Here is a 22,172-nt window from a genome sequence, read left to right as displayed (position 1 = left end):
CCAGACTGCCCCCCTAGGTTTCACACCGAGGAGACCTGGAAGGTCAAGGTTCCAAAGGGCAGAAATGTTAAGATAAAATTTATGCAGGCAGAAAGCACACATCTGCCAAAGGAGAGGGTCAGGAACAAAATCAGAACGAAGCGTGAGCAGGTCCCTCCCTCTCCAGTAGAAATACAAGGAAAGTGGCAAATCACCTTGTTAGGGGCTTATAATTAAATGTCAGATTATTTGAGATCCTATACCCAAGGAGATCAATACAACGGGTCATGGCTCTACTAACAGACTCTTCAGATGCTAGGAGTCACCTCCGATAACTTGGCATGGAAATCACATGACATAAAGATCCATCAAAAGCTGCCCTCTCCACAATCCAACCAGGCAGAAGGTGCTGCAGGAAGAGTCCCCCGTGGCCCTGTGGATGGAAGCTGCCCTTCTTCGCTGAGGCCCCCCTGACCAGGCACACCACGCTGCAGTCCCCTTCTGCACCAGACCCTGTCCCCATCTGCCGAGCTCAGCCCCAGGTCTCAACCAGCTCTGATGACCACATGTCCCTGGGACTGGGCAGGCAGAGAGTGTAAGAATAATGTCTGGGAGAAAAGACCTGGGCCTTAGTGACAAATATTAAGACAATAAAGGGCTAGGTACAGACCAGAACACGGCCAGTGTCCACCATGCCCACCACTGGTCCCAAGAGCCCGGGGAGGGACACCAGTGTGCCCTAGAGTCAGTATTACATGCGGTGGGCTGGCATAAGGCCATGGAGAATGGGTAGAATATAGACAGTTGGAGAACTGGGCCTGGCACTACTTCCAGGACAGAAGAACTGGAGCAGGACTGTGCCTGGTATGGGATGGCACTGACGCTGGCCTGCCTGGGGCCAGGCACACGTGTTTATCAGGGTGAGCTGTCTGTCCCCAAGCAGGCTGGGCCAAGCTCCTGACACCAAGCTGAGACACACTGGTCCTCACAGTGCTGTGGGTGTGGCCAGGATCCCGGGGAACCCTCCTCTCACCCAGTGCTGTCATTCCCTACACGGTCTGTGTCCTGCCCAGCGGCAGGGGGAGAGCGGCAGGGGACCCAGTTCGCTGTGTCCTCTGGACACTTCCACACTGTACCCCCAGCTCTCAGGGTATGTTCACATGCAGCCAGTCTGGGGAAATGTGGCACGGGGGGCCCAGTCCAGCTGACGCTGCCAGGCCGTGGCTGGCCCTTGAGTACCACGCACTGACCTCTCAGTGCTTATGTTCTACCCAGCACCAACCTGCATGGAGCATGGGGTTGGTGACAGCTCCCAAAGACAGAAGAGAGAGGCCTGTTGTGTGCCTGGCAGTGGCTGCGGTGTCAGGAGGCCTTGGTCCCCCAGGAGACAATGAGGGCACATAGCTGTACTTACCTCTGGCACAGCCCTGCCCTATCAGCAGTGGAAGTCAGGGACAGCCCCTTTTGACTGCCTGGATTCGGAACAGATTCAAAGCCCCAGGATGACAGTCACACACCAACCTAGGCCACATGACACTGCTGGGCAACCATGCTGGGAAGTAGATTAAAGCCAGGAGACCGCGACCTCTCCCCCACTCCACCTCACAGGCCTCTCGAGGCCTGGGCTTTACTGACAGCAGCATCTGCAGCTAGCAGGGGCCAGTGGGAGGGCCTCCTGACACGTGAAGGCCCAGGTGAGCCCCTGGCGCACTGAGATCAGACCTTCCCAGAGACGTTCTCCCCTCGCGCAGCTCAGTGTCCACAACCCAGGAACCAGACACTTCCAGCCAGTGAGGGAGGGGTGCTGCCCTGGCAAACAGGGACCTCCTCAGAAAGACTGAGGTACATGTTTCCAGCTTGCCCTCCAGGGCATTCCCGAGGGGCTGGTGGTCGGGAGGTGGCAGGCACCCTGGGACGTCCAGCCAGGTTATGGTGGTGGGAGGAGAGGGCATGCAGAGCAGAGGGATGACTGGAAGCCCGGAGCTGCTCAGAGAGGAGGGGCGGCCACGACTGACCTCGTCTGCATACTGGACGTCATCCACGGCATACTTCTCCTTGAAGTGCTCCCTGGGGTGGATCCTCAAAAAGAAGCACAAGGAACAGCAGGGTCAGGGCTTGGCTGCCGTCCTGCCCCCAGGCCCCAGCCACGAAACCCCAGGCTCATCCCTGCCCCACTGGCACTGGGCACCAAGCAGGTCTACCCAACACAGATTCAGGGGAAAAGGGCACTGGGCCACAGAGTGACCGCTGAACCCCTCTGACCTCCACTCCTCCTTCGAGTCCATGACCCTGGCCACCCAGGGCAAGTGGCTGCAGATAGGCCTTCTCCCTCCACTGCCAGTGAGAGCCCCCTAGGCAGCCAGCCGGCACCCCTCACCCTTTGGGGCATGAAATAAGCTGCCTCCCAGCCCCCCATGGAGCCTCGTTAAAGGAAAGTTAAAAATTTAACATTTTAAAGAATTCAATATCAGTATTACTCACTGTGATGAGAAACATTCACGCTTACTCATCAGCCCTGAAAAATCAGCCAGTGAGAAGACAGAGACACAGGGCAGAGGAAGCTGAGCAGCCCTTGCCCATCTCACGAAGGGCTCCTGGTCATGACTGTGCGGAGCGGGGTTCCGGCCGGGTCCAGCAAGCACCACCCCAACCCCAGCCTCTTGGTGGGGGGATGAGTCAATGTCACGGCTGGTGACAAGGCTCCCATGAGGAGGTGCACTGGCCGCATGGTGGGGTGGGGTGGCTGCTGCAAGCCAAGTCTAGTGACGCACAAACATGACGTCCTTCACCGGCCCACTCCTGGGCACCATGTCAGCTCGGGCGCATTTACCCCGTCCTGCTCGCTTGGTAGTCTAGTCACCAAGTGTTGGAGCTGAAAGCAGCCTCAGGGGAAAATAGCAGATGGTTTTCAGATGTGCTTCCTGGGCGCTCAAGGGTGAGCAGATGACGGGGGTGAAGATTCCCCAGTGTACCTGGGGAGACTCAGAGGGGACACGGGAGGGAGAGCCCTTCGGGACTCGGACATGACAACCTCGAAGAAGGAGCTCCATGGGCCTTTGAGACACCAATGTTTTTGAGACACACTCAGACACCACTGCCCAGGAAGCAGGATCCTTCTCCCCTCTCTGAGCCCTGTACCATTTCCCTCTCCATCCAAACAAGTGTCCCAGACTGGAGTGTGGCCTGGAAGCACATAGCATGGACCCAGGTCAGATGGGTGGGTCTCGGGGACCAGGAGCAGGGAGCTCACCACCATATACAATGAGCCAGGCCTAGGAGACGACGGCCTCACTGCAGTGGGCTGCTCAGGGACCCCGGCCGCTCTTTTATCTATCTCCCTTTTGGCTTCTCTGACATAGGCAATGGGTGTCAAGCTCCTGCTGATAATTAAATTCGCACAATCCAGTCACATTAGCTTCCATGGTTGAGATAGAACTCAAAAGTTAAATGGCCAGGGCTGGCCTGGTGGCTCAGGCGGTTGGAGCTCTGTGCTCCTAACTCTGAAGGCTGCTGGTTTGATTTCCACCTGGGCCAGTGGGCTCTCAACCACAAGGTTGCCTGTTTAACTCCTCGAGTCCCACAAGGGATGGTGGGCTCTGCCTCCTGCAACTAAGATTGAACACAGCACCTTGAGCTGAGCTGCCTCCCAGATGGCTCAGTTTGTTGGAGCGCATCCTCTCAACCACAAAGTTGCCGGTTCGACTCCCACAAGGGATGGTGGGCTGCACCCCCTGCAACTAGCAATGGCAACTGGACCTGGAGCTGAGCTGCGCCCTCCACAACTAAGACTGAAAGGACAACAACTTGACTTGGTAAAAAGTCGTGGAAGTACACACTATTCCCCAATAAAATCCTGTTCCCTTACCCAATAAAATCTTTTTTTTTTTACCCAATAAAATCTTTTTAAAAAAGTTAATGGCCAAAGTCTGGCGCCTCCATCAGTAGCGCCTGAAGCTGTAAGGACAGGAATTGATGACATGCACGTCATCTGGACACTGGAGGCCCTGACTCCAGGACTTACCACTGAAACCTCGCTGACCTTCTGCTACTAAGGGGTGACACTCTTAGCACTGAGTCGACCCTGCAGCCGTGCACAAAAGCACATGCCAGAGGGCAAGAGGCAGGGCCATCAGCAGCATCACCATATCCACTCTGACTGCCCCATCTCCAGGACAAACACCCTGTGTCCTCGGCAGGTCCCCATCCACCTCTGGTCCCCAGTCACTTCATCACCTCCAGCTGTGACAGGCATCAAAAGCAAACTCTGAAAAGATTCGGGAAGTGCCCAGCATCTGCTTTCAAGGCCAGCCTCGATGCTTCCTACAGAGGGACACCTCGGCCATTTGCCTGGGCACTGACCTTTTCACCTCCAATCCCAACAGGGACCCTAACTCTCTCCCCGCTTATCCAAGCCACCCTGCCGAGGGATGCCCCAGGAAACGTGTTCCTGCCCACACTGCCTGGGAGTCTCGTAGGCTCCAGCAGAGGCCTGAGACCTGGGAACATCTCGGTGTGCTCAGCTTGAGGTCAAGGTCATAAGAATGTGGGACTGGAGGAGGTAGGGGATGGAGGGAGCAAAGGCGAGGGCAGCTCGAGGCAGTTGTGATCTGCAGGTGGCCCGAGGGCTGTGTGCCCTACTGTCCACCTTTTACCTACCAGCCACAAGCCATTCCACTTGCCCTGGGAGCCAAGGAGCGCCAAGGGCCAGCCGGCCCACAGGAGAGCCTGCTGCTGCTACCCTGAGGTCCAGGAGGAAGGGAGTGCAGGTGCCACCCCACCAAACGCCCTTTGTCTTCCTCAGTGAGCTCGGATGACACACGGGGTGCACGTGGGGCCTCAAGGGCTAAAACTGCTCAACTAGCTACAGGCCTGGTTCTCAACAGGAATATCCATCTGACAAACACAACCTGAAAAGCTGTGAGCATCTTTTCAGGCACTTCGCGTGTCATTCTTTTCTAAAGGGCAGAGATAATTAAGTTCGAATAGTACTTATTTTTTATGGTTTAGAGCTAATTATAGGAAAAATCATTTAAATGTCACCCTAAAGGATAATGCCATGTCAAGCCAGCTACTGGAGGCTCAGCCGCTATGATTTTGTAGGAGCTGACGGGAGAAGGAGCAGCACGTCCACGTGAGCCCTGCAGAGCTGGCCGGAGGGGTCACAGGGCCAGGCTGGTGGTGACCACACCACCCTGCCCGTCTGCAGTTTAGGGTCCAGCAGGGCAGCTCGTGCCAGATCCTGTCATATGAGAGATCTGAATAGAAGCGGCTGGACCAGGAGAGGGTTGCTGAGCAGTGAAGCTAACCGCACCCCAGAAACTCTCCTTTCAAATGGGAGGGACAGCGTTGGTGGGAAAGAGGAAGGTGTGCACCACTCAAAGGGGTTCGAGTCCTCCAGATGGAGCCAGAGTCCAGGGACCCAGCCCGCCTAGGCCTTCTCCACCAGCGGCTGGGCCTGGCATGAGTTAGAGGAGGCCTTTCCCAGAACTCAGCGTCAGGGCTAATGCAGTGAGTGCCAACACGTGTGCAGGGCCTCCAGCGGGAAGGAGACATTCCATTAATGCCCACAGTGCAGACATGATGGACCCCTCTCGAAAATGAAATTTCCAAGTGCAGGTTTTGCTGGGTAGCTGACCACCTGCACGTGGTTAATGAATAAGAAACAGCGAAATTACAACAGTCATCATCCATTTCCAGTGGCCAGGGCCTGCCTTCAGCTACAAACGATGTCGTTGCCTTTCCTTCTATTCACCGCACAACGCTGGGCACTAGCTCCAGGATGGTGGTCAGCAAGCTTTTCAAGATGCTATAAACGTGTCAGAAGATTTCTCCAAAGCCATGCAGGTGCCGGCTCCTCAGGACCACTCCCATGAGCAGATGGCACGGCAGCACTTCTCAGAGAGGCCAGGCAGTGGAGAGCCTGTGGCTCTAGAAGGAGAGCTGATCAAAAGGAGGCCTGTCCGTGGTCAGCAGGGCCCAGTAGGGGCTCCCAACTGAGGATCCTAGCAAATGGCTGCCCAGGCCTTGGGCTGCCCGAGACCAGGTTCCCACCAAACCACCTGGGGTCAGAGCCAAAGGAATTCCTTCAGCCCTCTTCATGAAGACCTGTGTCCCCATTAGTGCCCCATGTGCCCTCCCAGAAGACAGAGGGAGCCGGGGCAAAGCCACCAGACAGGCTGAGGCACCTTCAGTGACCCAGGTGTATGTATGGGGTGGGGGTCAGTGGCTGTGAAAAACCACACACAACACGCACCACCCCTGTGACACACACACACACTCACACACACCAGTTCCCATATCAAACAAAAGCGGGGCCTCAGGCCTGGAGGAAAATCACTCACACCACTCCTGGGCAGTGCCCTTAGTGGAGTAGCACCCACCTCCCTACAAACCTCGGGCCAGGCTCACTGTCTCAAGCTCCAAGCCTGAGGCCTCAGGGATGGGAGCAGAACACAGCCAAGCCGCAAAGGCTCTAAGAGGGCTCCCCCCGACTTAGCCCAAAATCGCTCCCCCTCTATGGGCACTGAAACTGCCCGGCCTGTTTTTCCGGCCTGCTCAGAGAACCTGACATCCCAGCAGTCAAAGCTGCCATCAGCTAAGCCTGATTCTGATGAAAATGATGGGGAATATTTTCACATCAGAAAGGCACCAGACTTTTTGTAAGCAAAGACTCCAAATAAAAAACAAATTTGAAGCTACCACCTTCCTGTCCCAAAAAAAGGCCTGGAGGAACAGGCTGGAGACCAGGCTGCCCACAGACCCCTCAGCATCTGCGGCCGGCCGTGAAGACAGGAGAGGCGTTTACACAGGAAGTAGCAGATCTGCAGATGGGGGTGTTGTTTCCCTGGGCAATTTTATCTGCCAGATGGATTTTCAAAAGTCATCAGATAGAGACTCAAAAGGAAGCTGAGGAGCTGAAGGTCAAATGTTCCGTCTGGTGGGTTTTGATTGCAAAGGCCAGGTAATCCCATCAGCCTCACTCCTCCCCAGCTCTATTGATTACGAGAACGTCTAGAAACAGCCACACACAATCAGATGGGCCACCCCCCAACTCCAGCCCCAAACAACCAAGCCCTTCGCCGGTGCCCTGTTACCATCACGCCCTCTCTCCCCAAGGCTCATGAGAACTAGGAGACAGTCACACCAGAGCAGAGAAAGGGAAAGGACACAGCGGGGAGCCAGGCTTGCAGGAGACAATGGTGGATCCCTCGGCTGTGGATCCCTCTGCCATGGATCCTCTGCCATGGATCCCTCTGCCATGCCACCACGCTGAGCACATTTCCTCTTAAAAACGGAGGTCGTTAAGGATTCAGCAGGCGACAGAATAAAGGTTGATACCAAAGGTCACAGCAGGATGGGGAGGCAAGAACTGGGTGAGGCAGGAGCCACCTTCCCCAGGGACACCCACGTCTCCAGGCCTGGATGTGCTGATCTAGCAGGAGGAGGGGCCCCCTATGAAAGGACTGAGGAGAGCCTCCCCCAGGCCAAACCTGAGGCCAATTTCTCTGCAGGCGTAAGATGCACCTGGCAAAGTGGGCAGTCTACCTCGGAGGCATCCTCCAAGCCCCCCTCCACATCCCACCCAGGCCTGGGGCAGTATGGAGTCGCTGGGGGCTCTCACTGGGCCCTGCTCAGCCACGCCCAATGCCCTGCCCCTCCCTCTGGGAAGAAGGCAGCAAACCTTCCAGTGCCCGCCCACCCTAATGCAAGCAAGGAGGCCAGTGGGAACCTGCTCAGTACACAGAAACATGTATGCCATCCACCCCATGGGCCTCTAAGAGGCCAAAACGGAAGTGGCCACCCGGACATCCACCCCAAAGGCCAGCTGGATGGGCACGTCCACTCCCCAGGGCCAAGCCAGGTGAGCACGCTGCCAGGAAAAGCTGCCTGCTTCTCTTGTGCTGCCAACTCTGCTTAAAGCCACCTGTTTACAGCAAAGCTAAAGACTAAGGGCCAGGGCCAGGCATCCTACCAATAGGGCTCAGAGCATAACTGTGAGGCTGAACTCCTCACCCAAGGATGGCAGAAGAGATACATGGCAGGCCGACAAGAGGCTACGGGGTTGGCACTGAAGGGCCGGTGGGGAAGGTGGCACCTGAAGCAGAGGCAGATCACGGGGCTTGCCTGGCCCTTGGCGCAGAGTAAGTCCCAGCAGCAGTCAGGTGCCTGGTCGTTCAAATCAGCCACAGACCCAGCCAGCCCACCTGAGATGAGCGGTCAGGGACACTAGGCAGCGAAGGCTGAAATCTATACATTAGCCCAGAATATTCACTCTCCAGGCAGAAATGACACACTAGAAGGTGGTAAGCACTTAGCAGGACCCTCTGATCCCCTCAAGCACCCCAGTTAAGTATAGTTTCTGCTTCAGCCGCTCTGAACAGGCAGCAATGGCTCCCTGGACAGGTGGACACAGCTAAGGGCCCTGGAGCTGGCAGGTGCCACACATGATGGGGGAGGGGCATCTCAGCAAGGCCCAGGTCTCTGGTCCCACACGTCTCACATGGTGCTACCCCATCTCACAGGTGAGCCAACTGAGGCAGCACCTGTATCTGTGGCTCCGTGGAGCTTACCGCAGAGGCAGGCACACAGCAGGCATCTAGTGAAGCCCTGTGGTTAATGATGAAATTCAGAGAATGGCCCAAGGTTACCCTCCCCGTTAAGAGCCAAATCCTTCCACTCCCAAAGCAGGGCCACCTCCCATGGGTGCCATGCGGGACAGCTGATGCAGTGGGACCAAGGCCTCAGCCATTTTCACAAAGCTGGGAATCCCAGATTTCAAGATTAATAAATAGTACCTCCAAGCAAACATGCCCACAGTGTATCGCTCTGGCTCTGACACCCCTTCCCAACCAAGGGTACAGGGCTCTGGCCTAGAACAGGCCATCAATGGCCCTGACGGCTCACCCTCCCTGTTGCTACGTTTTCCCTCCTTGCCACCCACAGGCCGGGCCTGCATCACCACTCCCAGCCCCACCGCACCCCCCGCCAGCTAGCAGTCAGCAGGCAAAGTCACATCGCTCGGACTGCTCCTTACTTTCCCATCCAGGTGGCATGGCTGGCAGGAAGCCTGGGCACAAACAGGGTCGACTTTCCAGTGTCAATGTCAATCACGCCGTAGCAGTCTGGCTCGGTGACACCGAATGCCCAGTGAAAGAAGGACTCCTGTGGTGGGAACAAGGACCATAGTTACCCAGTCGGCAGGACAGAAACATGAGGGGTAAGGAGGGAGGTGGGGCAGCTGATCAAACACCTGCCTTCCTGCACCCCCAAGAGTCAGTCAGGCCCGCCGTCCTGAGAGGCTGACCCCCAGCCTCACACAGCCCTCCACCTCAGCACTCTGCCCCCCACGCCAGCCTGCCTGTCTCCTCCTTCCAGGATTTGGCAGGGGCAGCCTGGCTGGTACCTCTCATGCCGCTCTGAGTATTCTCTGATGCCGTGGGTTTCATGCATGTGCCCCAACCCCAGCTCACCAACCACCCTTAGGCCCTTGGTAGGGCACGTAGAACACGGGTGCCCACGAGCACTACAGGTCTGGCTCAGCCCTGCCCATACCTCTCTGCCACCCACATCTCTCTGCAGTTCCTACTGCCCACAGGCAGGCAAGATGCCACCTTGAATTAGACACCCAAGCTAGACACCTGCGCGGAAATGGATTCCTCCATTTCGGACTTCTTACTTCCTCCTCCCACCCTGGGGAAGCTCATGACTTCAGTGTTTTGCAATAAACAGTGAGCTACAATAACCTTATAAAGGTATCAAGAGGAGGAGGGATCTCTTCTAAAATTAACCTCGCAGAACATCAGTAAGGGAGCCAACAGCTGAATTTAGGAGATCGGTTTTTAAACCACAGAATATGTAAACCTCAAGAAGCATCAAGACTCGTCAGAAGAAGCTTATTTAGACCTCCGTGTCCCTAGAACCAGGGGACTGCGGGCTTGAGGTCGCCGGAACAAAGGCAGAGAGAAGCCTTCCAGCAGGAGGTGCTTGCAGTAAAAAACACTGCAATCACTCTGGGCAGAGATGTCAGCCAGTCGGTCTGTGCCCTGTGGGGTGAACAGTCCAGCTGGGGCGGCCACGCCTTGCCACCTCCTCACCACACTCAGCTCCCTGACCTGGATGCTGGACGGCTGTGTCCCCTAGGCTCTGCCTGCCCTAGAACATAGGGAGGTTCTAGAGTCCGCAGTGTGTCAGGCCCCAGCTCTGGGCACAGCAGGAAGGAGAAGAGAACACTGGATTTGGAGTCAGGAGGTGGGGTTCTAATTAATCCCAGCTCCACCTTCGGAGCCTGTTTCCTCATCTATAAAGTGGGTGCAGTGCTAGGATCAACGAGAGTGGGGCCAGTTCAGGGCCTCCCTGGTTTTCTCCGTGTAGCCCTCTGTCCAGTGTCCTTGTTCTTATTCTTGGGAACTGAGCGATGCCAGCGATTCTCAGTCGAGGCCACCCCATCCAGGCTGGCTTCCTGCAGCTGGGCCACCTGCCACCCCACATGGTTCCAGAACCTTAAGAAGCCCCTGGACCACTTCCCAGGTGAGGAAACCAAAGCCCAGTGAGGCTCACAGGGTCAGCACTGGCCCCACCAGCACGAATGCCCGGGCCTCTGACTCCTGCTCAGCACCCTGCTCAGACGTCTCCTCCCGGACCTCTGCAGCCCCCGTCAGCCTTGCTGCAGAGCCCTCCCCATCAGCACCTCTCTCTGGCCACGGGCTGCCCAGCCCATCTTCTGCCACCCACTCCTGTGGACGCCATCCCCCCACCTGGAACACCGACCCCCAGCTCCACCTGTCAGAATTCACCATGGCCTTCAGGGACCACACCTGATGCTGCCTCCTCTGTGGAGCTTTGCCTTCTTGCTCTCCCAGGAATAGCATCCTCCTGTACTTGGACCTGAGAGAGCTGACACCGGCTGGTGCCAGCTCTGTGCCCAGCCAATGTGGGCTCCCCGGGCCCCAAGCCCTGGCCTATCTTTGGAGAATCTCTTCAGGGCCCTCCAGGGAGCAAAGTTGCCTAAGGCCCATCAGGCTGGATCCTAGCGGAGGGCAGACAGCTCACAGGAGGCCCAGTGCACGCAGGGAGGTGTGGGAAGCTGCTGGGGTGGGCTCACCTGGCGGAACACAATCCCCGTGTCAGTGCAGTAGCGCTGTGTCTCCTCCCCACCCTGCAGCAGCACGAGAGAGGAGGCCTGCACGGCCGGGTTCTTTCGCAGACGCTCACACAGGCGCCGCCGATTCAGGGCAAAGAGCGCCATGGGTACCTTCAGGGTTTCGTTCCCCAGCCAAAACGAAGGTCTGCAAAGAGATGAGCACACACCGCCACACAGGCCTCTGTTAGCACCGCCAAGTACATCTGCCCCCCTTGGTCTGACACGAGCGGAGGGCCGAGCCTGCCACGAGACCCCCCCTTAGCACATGACAAGCTGGTCCAAGCTCAACTTGCTTGTGATTCCCACCAGGCCACGCGTGGACCTCAGGGGCTTGTCAACCACAGCCTCCCCTGCCACCCCGGAGCACTGGGCCACAAGGCAGGATAGGGACAGCTTGGGTCTGTTTCTTCAGTGGGCAGGTGAAGCCTGTGGAGGGAAAGCTTGCGATGGTTTGGAGACGTATTCTCTCAACTCCTGCCTTCAAGGTGCTGACGATCCTTGCGAAAAATGCATGACCTGGCCCAGACAACACTGGATCCCTGCAGGCTCCCATCTTCTCTGCAAGTCACAGACCTGGCAGCCAGGGCTGGCCATGCCTCACTTGGCTGGGACACTCACCTGTCCCCAACACACACACACACACACACACACACACACACACACACACCCAGGGCACCCAGCGCCAGCCCAGCCTGGAGAGCGTGTGCCGAGTGACCAAGGGGGTAGCACGGCGAGATGAGCCTGTGAGTGGCAGCCTAGGGGTGCTGACCTTGAGGAGAGCAGCCAGCAAGGGGTGAGCTGCTGAGACCTCACAAGAGGCTGGGCAGAGCCAGGCCTAGCAGAGCAGGTGGGTGTCTCCCCCCGCCCCCATACTGGCTTCCCTTTCCACTAAGAAAACACAACTTATCCTCCCAGCACCCACTCCCTAAACCCCACCTGCCGTCACCTGAGGCTTCTCCTCCACCTGGGTAAGGCCTGCCCACCTCCATATCTATTCCCTGCGTTGCTCCAGCATCAATTTTCCCCTCTCAGGATCATTCTCAGCATCCAGACAAATATGAAAGACTCTCACCTGAGTCTTTTGAAAAATAAATCAAAACAGTCCTCTTGACGTTCAAGTTCCTGCAGCAGTCTCGTAGTAAATATCCTCTGAAGAGTCACCCAAGCCCACTGTCCCCAAGTCCTCGCCACCCCTGCTCTCTTCAATCCACCCGACCCCTATCCCTACTCTCTTCATTCCTCTCGAGCACGCATCACTGCCTAACGTTACATGTTGACTCGACTGTTGTCTCCCAGGTAAAATGTAAGCTCCAGAAAGGTAGGCACCTTGCCTTCTTCCCAGCACCTAAAGGTGCTGAATGACAAAGTGTAAGAAGGAAGGGCTGGGCCCACCCCAGCAGGGGGGCTGGGCCCAGGGGGTGGAGGAGGAGTGGAGTTAGGCAGGTGCTCTCCGACCAGAGGGAGGGTGGGCACAGAGGTTGAGGAAGATGGAACAGCCCAGGGCTGGTGTTAGAGAGAGAGGGCTCTACCTGGGGCTGCAGTGAGAGCCAAGCCAGGCAGATGGAACCTTCTCTCACGGCACTGTGCCCTCAGAAAGGCCTGGGGCACCTCCTGTTCTCACCTGGCCATGGGACCCTCAGAGCCAGGGCCACTTCTATGCATCTTGGCTCCAATGCTACCATCTCAGGATGGTCGTCCCTGGCTTCCCTCTAAACTTTCAGCTCTCTCCCCTGCACTGAGCTAGGTTTCCTCCACTCTCCCCTGCTCTGTGCCCGGGGCCTGAGGATTTCATCAGCATGCTCCCTGCATCTGGCATCCAGATGGGTTTAACCAGGGGGAGGCACCGCAGGAGGCGGGGGGGGAGAGACGGAGGAGGTGGGGGCCAGGGAGGACACCCTCAGTCACCTCCCTAGGTGAGGCTCGGCCAGGTCCCTGGCTGTAAGGACACATTCCCCTGCCACCACAAATGCAGCCTGTGTTTCCTGGGGCTCGTGGTGAGGTCCACCTCTGCCCCAGAGGGTAAGCCCTGTGCAGACAGACACCTGGGTCTGCTCTGCTCACTGCTGTGCCCCGTGCCTGCACCCTGCTCACCACACAGCAGGTGCTCAAGAAATATTTGCTAAATGAACAACGGTCACAACGTAGGGTCACACACACAGCTGCCACATGAGCCTCAGCAGGGCAGGAAGCAGAACCCTCAAGCCCAGCCTGGCCAAGACCGCCTCCACGTGCCGACAGGACTCGAGTCTCCCTCCCCTCCACCCCTCTTCCTGGCATGGGCCCTCACTCACCCTCCCAGGAGGGTGGACACAAGGGGCCAGGGCTTGTTGGGCCACTTTCCTGCCAGGCTCGACCACAAGGATGAAAGGGCAGAGGTGACAGCTCGCCAACATGCCTGCATCCCAGCTGGCCACGCTGCTGGGGACTGAGAGTGCAGCCGCCAGCACCCCTGCAGTGTTCCTCACAGCCCCTCACCTCTTTCCCCTCACTCAGCAAAGCCCGTGAAGTGGGGTGGGTACAGGGAAGAACCTCGTCTCTACAGATTCCCCCACAGCACAGAGGTAACGACACCAAGGCACTGCTGAGAAGGTGCCCGGGCCAAAGGCGCCCAGATCGGAGAGGCCGCCACAGCACAACGGGCTGAAAATGCCTAACCTCAGCCTGCAGAGCCCAGCCCTGCCCACCTCATCCTCCACCACTCCTGGCCCCCTGCTCAGCCTCCCTCCCCGAACACACCAGGTGCCAGCTCCACTGGGCCTGCCACCATGCCGCCACCTGGAAGGGCAGGGCTTCCTCTTGTCTAGGACCTTCTGAGAGACCTAAATCCCTCAGGGCACCTACACTGGTGCCTTCCGGCCCAAGGGCCAAGCAGCCCAGGTCAACACCAGAAACATGATAAGGCACCTTCTCTACGAGTGTCTGCTGCTACTGAGAGAAAAATTGACAATATTGCCTAATCCTCCGTGGGGCTCAGCCAGAACAGAAAAGGGCAGCCCAGCCCGAGCCACCAGGCAGGCTGCTGTGCTGCAGTGACTCTTTGCTGCAGGGCACCCCCTGAATAAAGGTTTATAAAGATATGCCCCTTTGAGTTGTTGTGGCATAAACCAAACCCCCAAAGAGAATGTTCGGCCCAGAGCCAATGCAGGTGACGTCTCCCTGCGAGTTGAGCAAAAGCAGCACTGGTAACACATATTCAGCTGGTTTCTGCTGGCAGTTTTGTTAATTGGCACCCGGGATTTAAAAGCCAAAAACCAGGTCATCCCCAAGTCCCAGTGTAATAAGGCCTGCTTTCCCGCAGGCAGCGGAGGGTACAGGCAATGCCAGGGAAGACAACAAGGGCTGGAGGGCAATAACCCCAGGGCATCAAAGAGCCACACAGAATAAGCCCTGGCCCCCACCGGCCAGCCCGCCCCCTGCCAACCACCAGGGCCCAGGAAGCAGCCAGTGCCCAGGAGTGGGGCAGCCCCCAGGAAAGGTGTGATCCTGCTGCCCTCACAACCCATCCCAGCGCCCCCAAATTGTTCCCATCCCCCCAAACTGGTACTAAGCCACCCCATCCTTTGCCCTCAGTGATTCCCTGTGGGGCTCTCACCCAAGGAACATGAACCCCTGGGGATTCACGCAGGGAATTTAGGGACTCCATCTACTTGGATGGAACAAAATTATACATTTATTTTCTCTAACCTCCCATTCAAATTTACATTTTCTTCACTTATTAACGTAAGCAACTAACCGCAACAGGATCAGCAGTGTGCGAATCTGTCACCACCAGAAATCACAGGTATTTTTATATCACGCTATTGATGTCACAATATCTCAAAATACCACTTCTGCTCTCACTCTTCAAAAGGAAGGTGGTTATTAGACCTGCTGCTTTTTTATTCCTGAACGTGTTAATAAAGAAGCACATATTACTACACCATACATTCATTTCTTAACGTTTTGATAACCGTATTGCAATATAACTGGTTTTCCTTGTAATCCTCTATATTTTCTCTCACGCATTTACAAACATCATGCTGAGAAGGGTGCGAAGGTCTCACTGGTGCCCACGCCGTCCATGGCACAGATAAGGACAAGGTTTCTGCCCTAGAACGTGACGCCACGTCTGGATGGGACCATACTGCTTCCTCACCCTCAGCCTCCAGCTCTGGCCTGTCACCAAGCCCACTGGCTGGCTGTCAGTAAGTCCGGCCCGCTCACCTTGGCTGCAGGGCCCTCTTGGCAGCTGGTCAACATCTCCCACCCTGCTTTCCTCCCTCCAGAGGAGGGTCAGGGGTTCTAAGCCACACAGGGACTGAGAGAGGGCTGTGTGGAGTCAGGACCAGGCCGTGGAAGGGCCATGGAGGGAAAACGGGCACTCAATGGCCAGCCTGCCTTCCACAAACCCACCCCCAGGGTCAGCCTGATGCCTCTTCTCCAGGAGTACAAGGTTCATACCAGGGTGGAGACGGGCTTTAATCCAGAACCTGACTCCTCCAGGTGCTTTCTCTACAGAAAGAATGCTGACTTCAGCGTGGCTTATGACCCAACAGGTACACACCCAGGGCAGCTCACCTGCTGCTTCTCACTGGGCAAAGGCTCTCTGGATAGCTGCTCCCTGGGAGACATTCAGTTAAAGAATTAAAGATATTTCTTCATCCTACTCAGAATTCTGTCCCCCTCCCACCCACAACTCACTGAGAGCCTCCCAGAAAGCGGGATGGCATGTTGGACTAATTTACAGTAAATCCCCCTTGGACTTCATCTGGCACCATGTCACCCAGCACCAATCACAGGGTGGCCACATGGCTCTGGAGACACAAACTGGACCAGTTCCTTGGCTCCAAGGATGCCAGCAGAGGCATGAAGGGCAGTTAGCCCTCACCCAACCACGATGGGCAGGTGTGCAGATATGGCAAAGCATCCTGCCAGCGGGAAAAACTAGGACTCTCTGGAGCTCTGAGCAGGAAGTCTTTACTTGAAATCAGAGGGAGGGGGCTCGGGAAAGGCTTCTAGAACAGGAACCATCTGAGCGGGGCCTGCAAGTACGTGAACAATTATGTTAGAGGACGAGGGCACTCCAGGGCCCGCAGGTGAATGGGCAAAGGGAAGAAGAGAAAGGAAAAAGTCACGTGGGGGAGCAGATGCAGGCAGGTCTGGCTGCAGCAGAGAAGGCTCAGCTCTGTCCATGGAAAGCTCAAGGCGTGGCTGAGGAGAAGGCAGGGCTCCCTCCCACCAAGTGACGTGGGATAGGGGCGGGGGTGAATTCAGGCAGACCCTCTGGGGGTTGTGGGACCCTCTGTCTCAGACTTGAAGTCCCTGCCCAGGCTGGTAGGACAGAGCAGGATAAACACTGACACATTCCCCAGGGCAGCATTTCGAGCTTCTAGTTGAATCTGAGGCGCTACCTTAGGGCTTGCACTGCTCCCCAAATCACATGGAGCACACTCCAGTCACCCAGGACTCTCACAGCCTCCCCAGGGGAACAGCACGGCCCAAGCTCTGGTAGAATGCCTGCGCCCATGACTATGGTGTGGTGTCCAATATGCCTGACACGCTGATATGTCCTACGTGTGCAGCCAGCCACTGACCTGTAGTGGAAACACACTCAAAACTTCCTCCCCTTAAGGAAGATGCTGGGACTTGATCTCAGGCTTAAAGTGTCCATCATGGCAGCCTGCTACCAGCATGGGATGGCTCTTGCCAAGGAGGCCCTGTTGGGCTCTGGACTCTCCCTGCACCTGTCACGTCTCCCTTCCAAAAACACGTCTCTAGAAGACCTCTGTCACTCTGTTTTACCCCCTTGCCCACACCATCAGCTTTACTACAAAAGCCCTCCTTCCAGGATTTGGCTGGTTTCTGGCTCGTTCAATCACCAGTTTGGTTCCTCTGTACCTTCAGGAGAGCAGCAAGCTTCAGACCAGCATGGAGCCCTGAACCCAAATGCAGCCTCTGAACGCTGTGTGACCAACTGGCCAGCTCAGATCTAAGGGTAATAGACCCACACTTAAATACTGGTCTATACCTACTGCTCACTCTGCTCTTTAAGACAGGGTCACAGGCTAGGTTCAAGGATCTGACCTTGGGTTCCTTGACACTCACCTGGGACTTTGCATGCACAGTGCTCTGTGTGAGGGGTGCTCAAGGACTAGCACAAATGTCCAGCAAGTGAAGCCTACCCACACTCTCCCCGGAACTCCCCTGCGCCTCCGTGGCACACACCAAGACCAGAGGCAGGCCGATGGATGACAGAGTCCCTGTGTCCATCTGCCCCAGTGGTCCATGAGCACCTAAGGGTAGGTCCAGTACTGTTCGTGGAATACTGCAGATGCCCACTAAATGTTTGATTTGTATGCCCTAAGCTACCCCAACCTGGAGGGCCAATGGAGGAGGCCAGTTTCTGTTGCTATTCTCCCCACCTCCCAAAAAGAAAGGTTTTTTTGGGGGCAGGGCTCCCTCTCTACCACTACCCTTCACACTGTTCCCAGTATTGGACCTCCTCCAGACCTCACAGACAGCCCAAGGGAGTGATCAGCTAAAAAGCAGATCTGAGCACATTAAAACCCTTTGAGGGGCCGGCCTAGTGGCTCAGGCGGTTAGAGCTCCATGCTCCTAACTCCGAAGGCTGCCGGTTAGATTCCCACATGGGCCAGTGGGCTCTCAACCACAAGGTTGCCAGTTCGATTCCTCGAGTCCCGCAAGGGATGGTGGGCTCTGCCCCCTGCAACTAAGATTGAACATGGCACCTTGAGCTGAGCTTCCACTGAGCTCCTGGATGGCTCAGTTAGTTGGAGCACGGGCTCTCAACCACAAGGTTGCCAGTTCGATTCCTCGAGTCCCGCAAGGGATGGTGGGCTCTGCCCCCTGCAACTAAGATTGAACATGGCACCTTGAGCTGAGCTTCTGCTGAGCTCCCAGATGGCTCAATTGGTTGGAGCACGGGCTCTCAACCACAAAGTTGCTGGTTCCACTCCCGCAAGGGATGGTGGGCTGTGCCCCTGCAACTAGAAAACGGCAACTGGACTTGGAGCTGAGCTGTGCCCTCCACAGCTAAGACTGAAAGGACAACAACTTGACTTGGGAAAAAAAATCCTGGAAGTACACACTGTTCCCCAATAAAGTCCTGTTCCCATTCCCCAATAAAATCTTTAAAAAAAACCACACAAAACACCCTTTGAGGGCTCCAGCCCCTCAGACAAAGTCTGGAGAAGCCATCTGGGGCACCACGCCCTCCAGAACAGGAAGGCACCCCCCCTCCCCTGTCCCTAGAACATTCTGAACTCTCAACGTTTGCTCAAATGTTCCCTCATCTGGGACACTTTCCAACTCTTCCGTGAGCCCATCTGTCCATACTTTCTCCCACTAGGACCACTCACCCATTCTTTCATGCAGCAGAATTATGTGTGCAAAGCACTGTACTAGTGAGACCCAGCAGTGAACCAGAGGAAGGCCCTGATCTTACGTTCTAAATGCGAAGACAAGAAACAAATAAAAACAAATGTACTATATAGTTTATCATCTAGTGAGCGGGGCTACAATGAGTAGGACAGGTGCTTAGGGAAGGCTTCTCTGAGGAGGTGACATTTGGACCCAGATGGAAATGGGCAAGTGCCCCGCTAGGGAGGGGATTCCAAGTCCATCTCAAACCACCGCCTCCTCCCTGGAGCGCCCGGAGCCCTGGCTCCCTGGCAACGCCGCCTTCCCAGCTGAGGTCGTGGCCGTGAACGCGCGTGTCGACCTGAGCCCCACCTCGGCCACACAGTGGGGATGCCGCATCAAGCGGGTCCGAGGACCAGTGGGCAGCGGGGCGGTGAGCTGCGGGCACAGCGCGGACGCTGACGCGGAGCGCGCAGCCAACCGCCCTGAATGAACAAGCGCTCTGCCCACGGTCACCCAGCGCTCCCACTGTCCAGACAGGACGCTCAGGATCCCTCTCTGCGCCTCCAGGCGACAGTCAGGGACTGGAGCAACACTCACCGGGTGGCCGCCGCCATGTTTGCCCGGCTCCAGCGTCACGTGAAGTGCGGCGTCAGCTGAGCCCGGCTGGGTCTTACTGACGGGGGGCGCGGTCTGGGCGGGATCGGGAGTCCCCGCACCGCCCCTTCCAGCGTCCGGCCCCTCTGGACCCGGAGGGGCGGAGCCCTGGAGGGAGAGAAGAATAAATCTACGTATCTGCTCGCTGGCTTCTGGGTGCAGGCGACGGGCGGGGCCAGGGTGCGGTTGCAGAAGCCTCTCCAGAATAGGAAGGTGTGTCCCTAGGCAGTGGATACCTTGATTCGGCCCTCGACCTGGCGTCTCAGCCAGCCCTGCAAAATACACCATGGGAGAGGGAGTCTCCGACCTAATCTAGGGTGGGGCACAGGTAATAGCTATTGCTTAAGAAGGCAAATGGCTTGAGCAAAGGCCAGGGCACTTGGAGTAACGGGAAAGTTCAGCGTTCAGGTGCAAGGGTGTGGTGTGGACGTGAGAGGTGTGGTCTTAGAGGTAAGCGAGGATCAGATCCTGCAGGGCGTTGAAAATGAGACTGAGGAGTTAGGTCTAGTAGGACCTTTCCCCACTCCCTCAACTGCAGGATAAAGAAAGACCTAGAGGCAGGGAGCCCAGTGAGGATCTCTGGGGAGAAGTGGGCACATGAAGGGCACATTTCAGGAGGGAGAATCTACCAGAGGGCATGCCCCTCTGCTCTGCTGGGCACTAGTGTTGAGTGCGGGGGATGGGAAGCAGATGTTCCAGGAGAACAACCTGAGCTGCACACACACCTTAGAATAATAGTAATACTAACACTGCTGCCCTCAGGTACAGAGCACTGACTGCGCCCTAATCCTTTGCAAGTGTTAGCTCATTGAATCCTCAAAACAGCCCTATGAGGTATGCTCCGTTCTGATTGCCATTATACTGAGGCCCAGAGAGGTTGGTAACTAACCTGAGCTCACACAGAGGCTGAGCTCACGCAGTCAGTCACACCCCTGAGTAATTACCCACACTGGCTCTGTGAAGAAAAGGGGCCCAAGGCTGGGTGCGGATACCCCTGGGGTCCTGGGCCACAAGAGGGTGTGCAGATGTGTGCGGACAGGAAGTGAGTCCCGGCACATGCCCCTGGGGCTGTCTCAAAACTGAAAGTAGCTTCTGGTTGAAAGGCTTGGGTTTGGGGGGGTCACTTGTTTCTTTGTCAAGACAAGAATGTGGGTCACCATGGCTGGGCTGGAGGGTGGGGGGTACCAGAGGCTATGAGATGGAGAAGCAGCAGCTGTTTGTCCCCACAAAGCTGGGAACAGAGCAGACTCCTTAAATAGAGGGAGGAGACCATAAGCAAGGTGGGTGGCACGGCCTGGCCACTTCAAATCCGAGCACCATCCCTGGTTTCCTCGTCTGTCAGGTGAGAGCTAATGGTACCCAGCTCAGGGGGCTGCTGCAGGGTTTCCTAAGCAAACGCCGAGGCCCCTTTAGCCCATGGCACAGCCAAAGAGGCCACAGCTGTGAGGAGGAAGGTGGCACATCCAGACAGACCCAGGTAAGATCACAGAGAGGTGATGGAAGGGGGGGCCCCAGCCTCCCTCCCCCTTCCGACTACACATAGCAACTCTCAGGGGTCTCTATCCTCCAGGCAGGACTCCAGAGGGTCTGTCGGCCCTCTTGCCAGTGTCCATGGAGGAGAGCAAAGGCACAAGGCCCTACACCCCACTACCTGGTCCTCTGTCCTTAAGAACTTGAGCCCCCCCATTCAGCATTTGCTCCACCTTCAGCTAAAGAGACTCAATTCCTTAATATGGGACACTTTTTAAAAAATAACCAAGAGTAAGCAGAATACATTTTTCGTACTCCTTTATGGAAGGAAAACCTGCCCCCATCTAATCGCTGCCCCTCCACCATTTCTTTTGACATAAAAGATGTCAAAATTAAGCTGCCAACTCTGAGTGTTTAATATGAAAAAGAATTATTCTAAACATCCACAAACTAATAGGGAGAGGGCACCTACCAACTGAGTGAAGCACCCTTGTTTGTGAGCAGTAATAGGGAGGCCCAGCCCATGACGCCTACTCACCTAGGCCCGTCTGGACTATGGGCCTGTCCTGCCAGAGTTACATGAGCCTGGCACAGAGGGCTGCCCCCACCCTTTACCTCTCCCTATCAGAGGCTCTGGCAGGGTTTTCTCCCCCCATCTTTCTCCCTCCCCATTAGAGCTCTGGCAGGGGCTCCAGGAGAAGTGGCCCTGAGAGTGGGAGAAGATTGCGTAGTTACTCATGCAGGGCAGACCCTGGACACTGTTGGGAGCCAGAAGGCAATTGGGGAAAGATTGATTTTAGAGAGTTGGAGCGAGAGTGTGTAAATCAGCAAGAGAGAGCACCAGGCAGCACACTCAGGCCTCATGTGGTGTCACCTTCGAGGTCACAGGCCCTTGGCTGAAACGGCGTCCCCTCTAGTGACCTACAAGTGGCTGGAGGTGTTTCTGCTCAGCGAACCCAGCAGCCAGAGCATCATAACTCTCCAGACGTGCCCTGCCCTAGCCAGAGACCCAATAGAAACGTGGTCCCCAGAAGGCCTCCTTTGAGCTCCCATGGCTCCCTTTGTCCCTGTGATACTGTATCCTGCCAGGTTTCCCTGCTCTGCCCACACCCCTCAATTTAGACACATGTTCTTGCAGCTCCCTGGACACACTCACAGCTGGCTGCCTGGAGATGGCAGGCCCAGAGGTGGCAACCCGCCAGACTCTGAGTCATGAGCCACCCTTGGGGCCTCGCAGGGGTGTCCCTGGAAGAGCCATAACTTGGGCCCCATCCATTCTCTGCTGCACACCAAGGACTCTGGTCTTCTGGAAGTCTCCGTGGGACCATACTGGAGGTGGCGTGCATGCTGACTCTCCCCCTGGCTACTGAGCTGTCCCCCATGGAGCCACTCTGTGACTACCCACTCTGTGAGGGGTTAGTGCCTAGACCCTGCCCTGAAGATGTGGGGGCAGAAGAGGAGCCCTCAGTTTTGTCCCCAAGGAGTCCCCATCCGGGAGGCCTGAGAGCAGGAGTGCATGTTCCTATTTCCTCCTATGATGAGTGGGGAGTTGTGAGGGATTCTGAGC

General features: G+C 56.4%; 1 protein-coding gene across 1 annotated transcript in view; it reads right to left on the bottom strand.

Annotated features, from left to right (window-relative positions):
- Positions 1–19,223, bottom strand: part of PEPD (peptidase D) — a 111,152-nt gene extending 91,929 nt beyond the window's left edge. Inside the window, exons 1-4 of the mRNA XM_019742726.3 lie at positions 19,079–19,223; positions 11,081–11,264; positions 9,014–9,141; positions 1,995–2,058 (exon numbers count right to left, since the gene is read on the bottom strand). Of these exons, the coding sequence (XP_019598285.2) occupies positions 1,995–2,058; positions 9,014–9,141; positions 11,081–11,264; positions 19,079–19,095 (393 nt within the window). The 5' untranslated portion in view covers positions 19,096–19,223. The remainder of the gene's footprint in view (positions 1–1,994; positions 2,059–9,013; positions 9,142–11,080; positions 11,265–19,078) is intronic.
- Positions 19,224–22,172: the final 2,949 nt, after the last annotated feature.

This window comes from Rhinolophus sinicus, chromosome 8 (genome assembly GCF_057876585.1).
Source record: "Rhinolophus sinicus isolate RSI-liver-muscle chromosome 8, RSI-T2T, whole genome shotgun sequence".
Lineage (NCBI taxonomy): Eukaryota > Metazoa > Chordata > Mammalia > Chiroptera > Rhinolophidae > Rhinolophus > Rhinolophus sinicus.
This window is presented reverse-complemented; position numbering and strand designations above follow the sequence as displayed.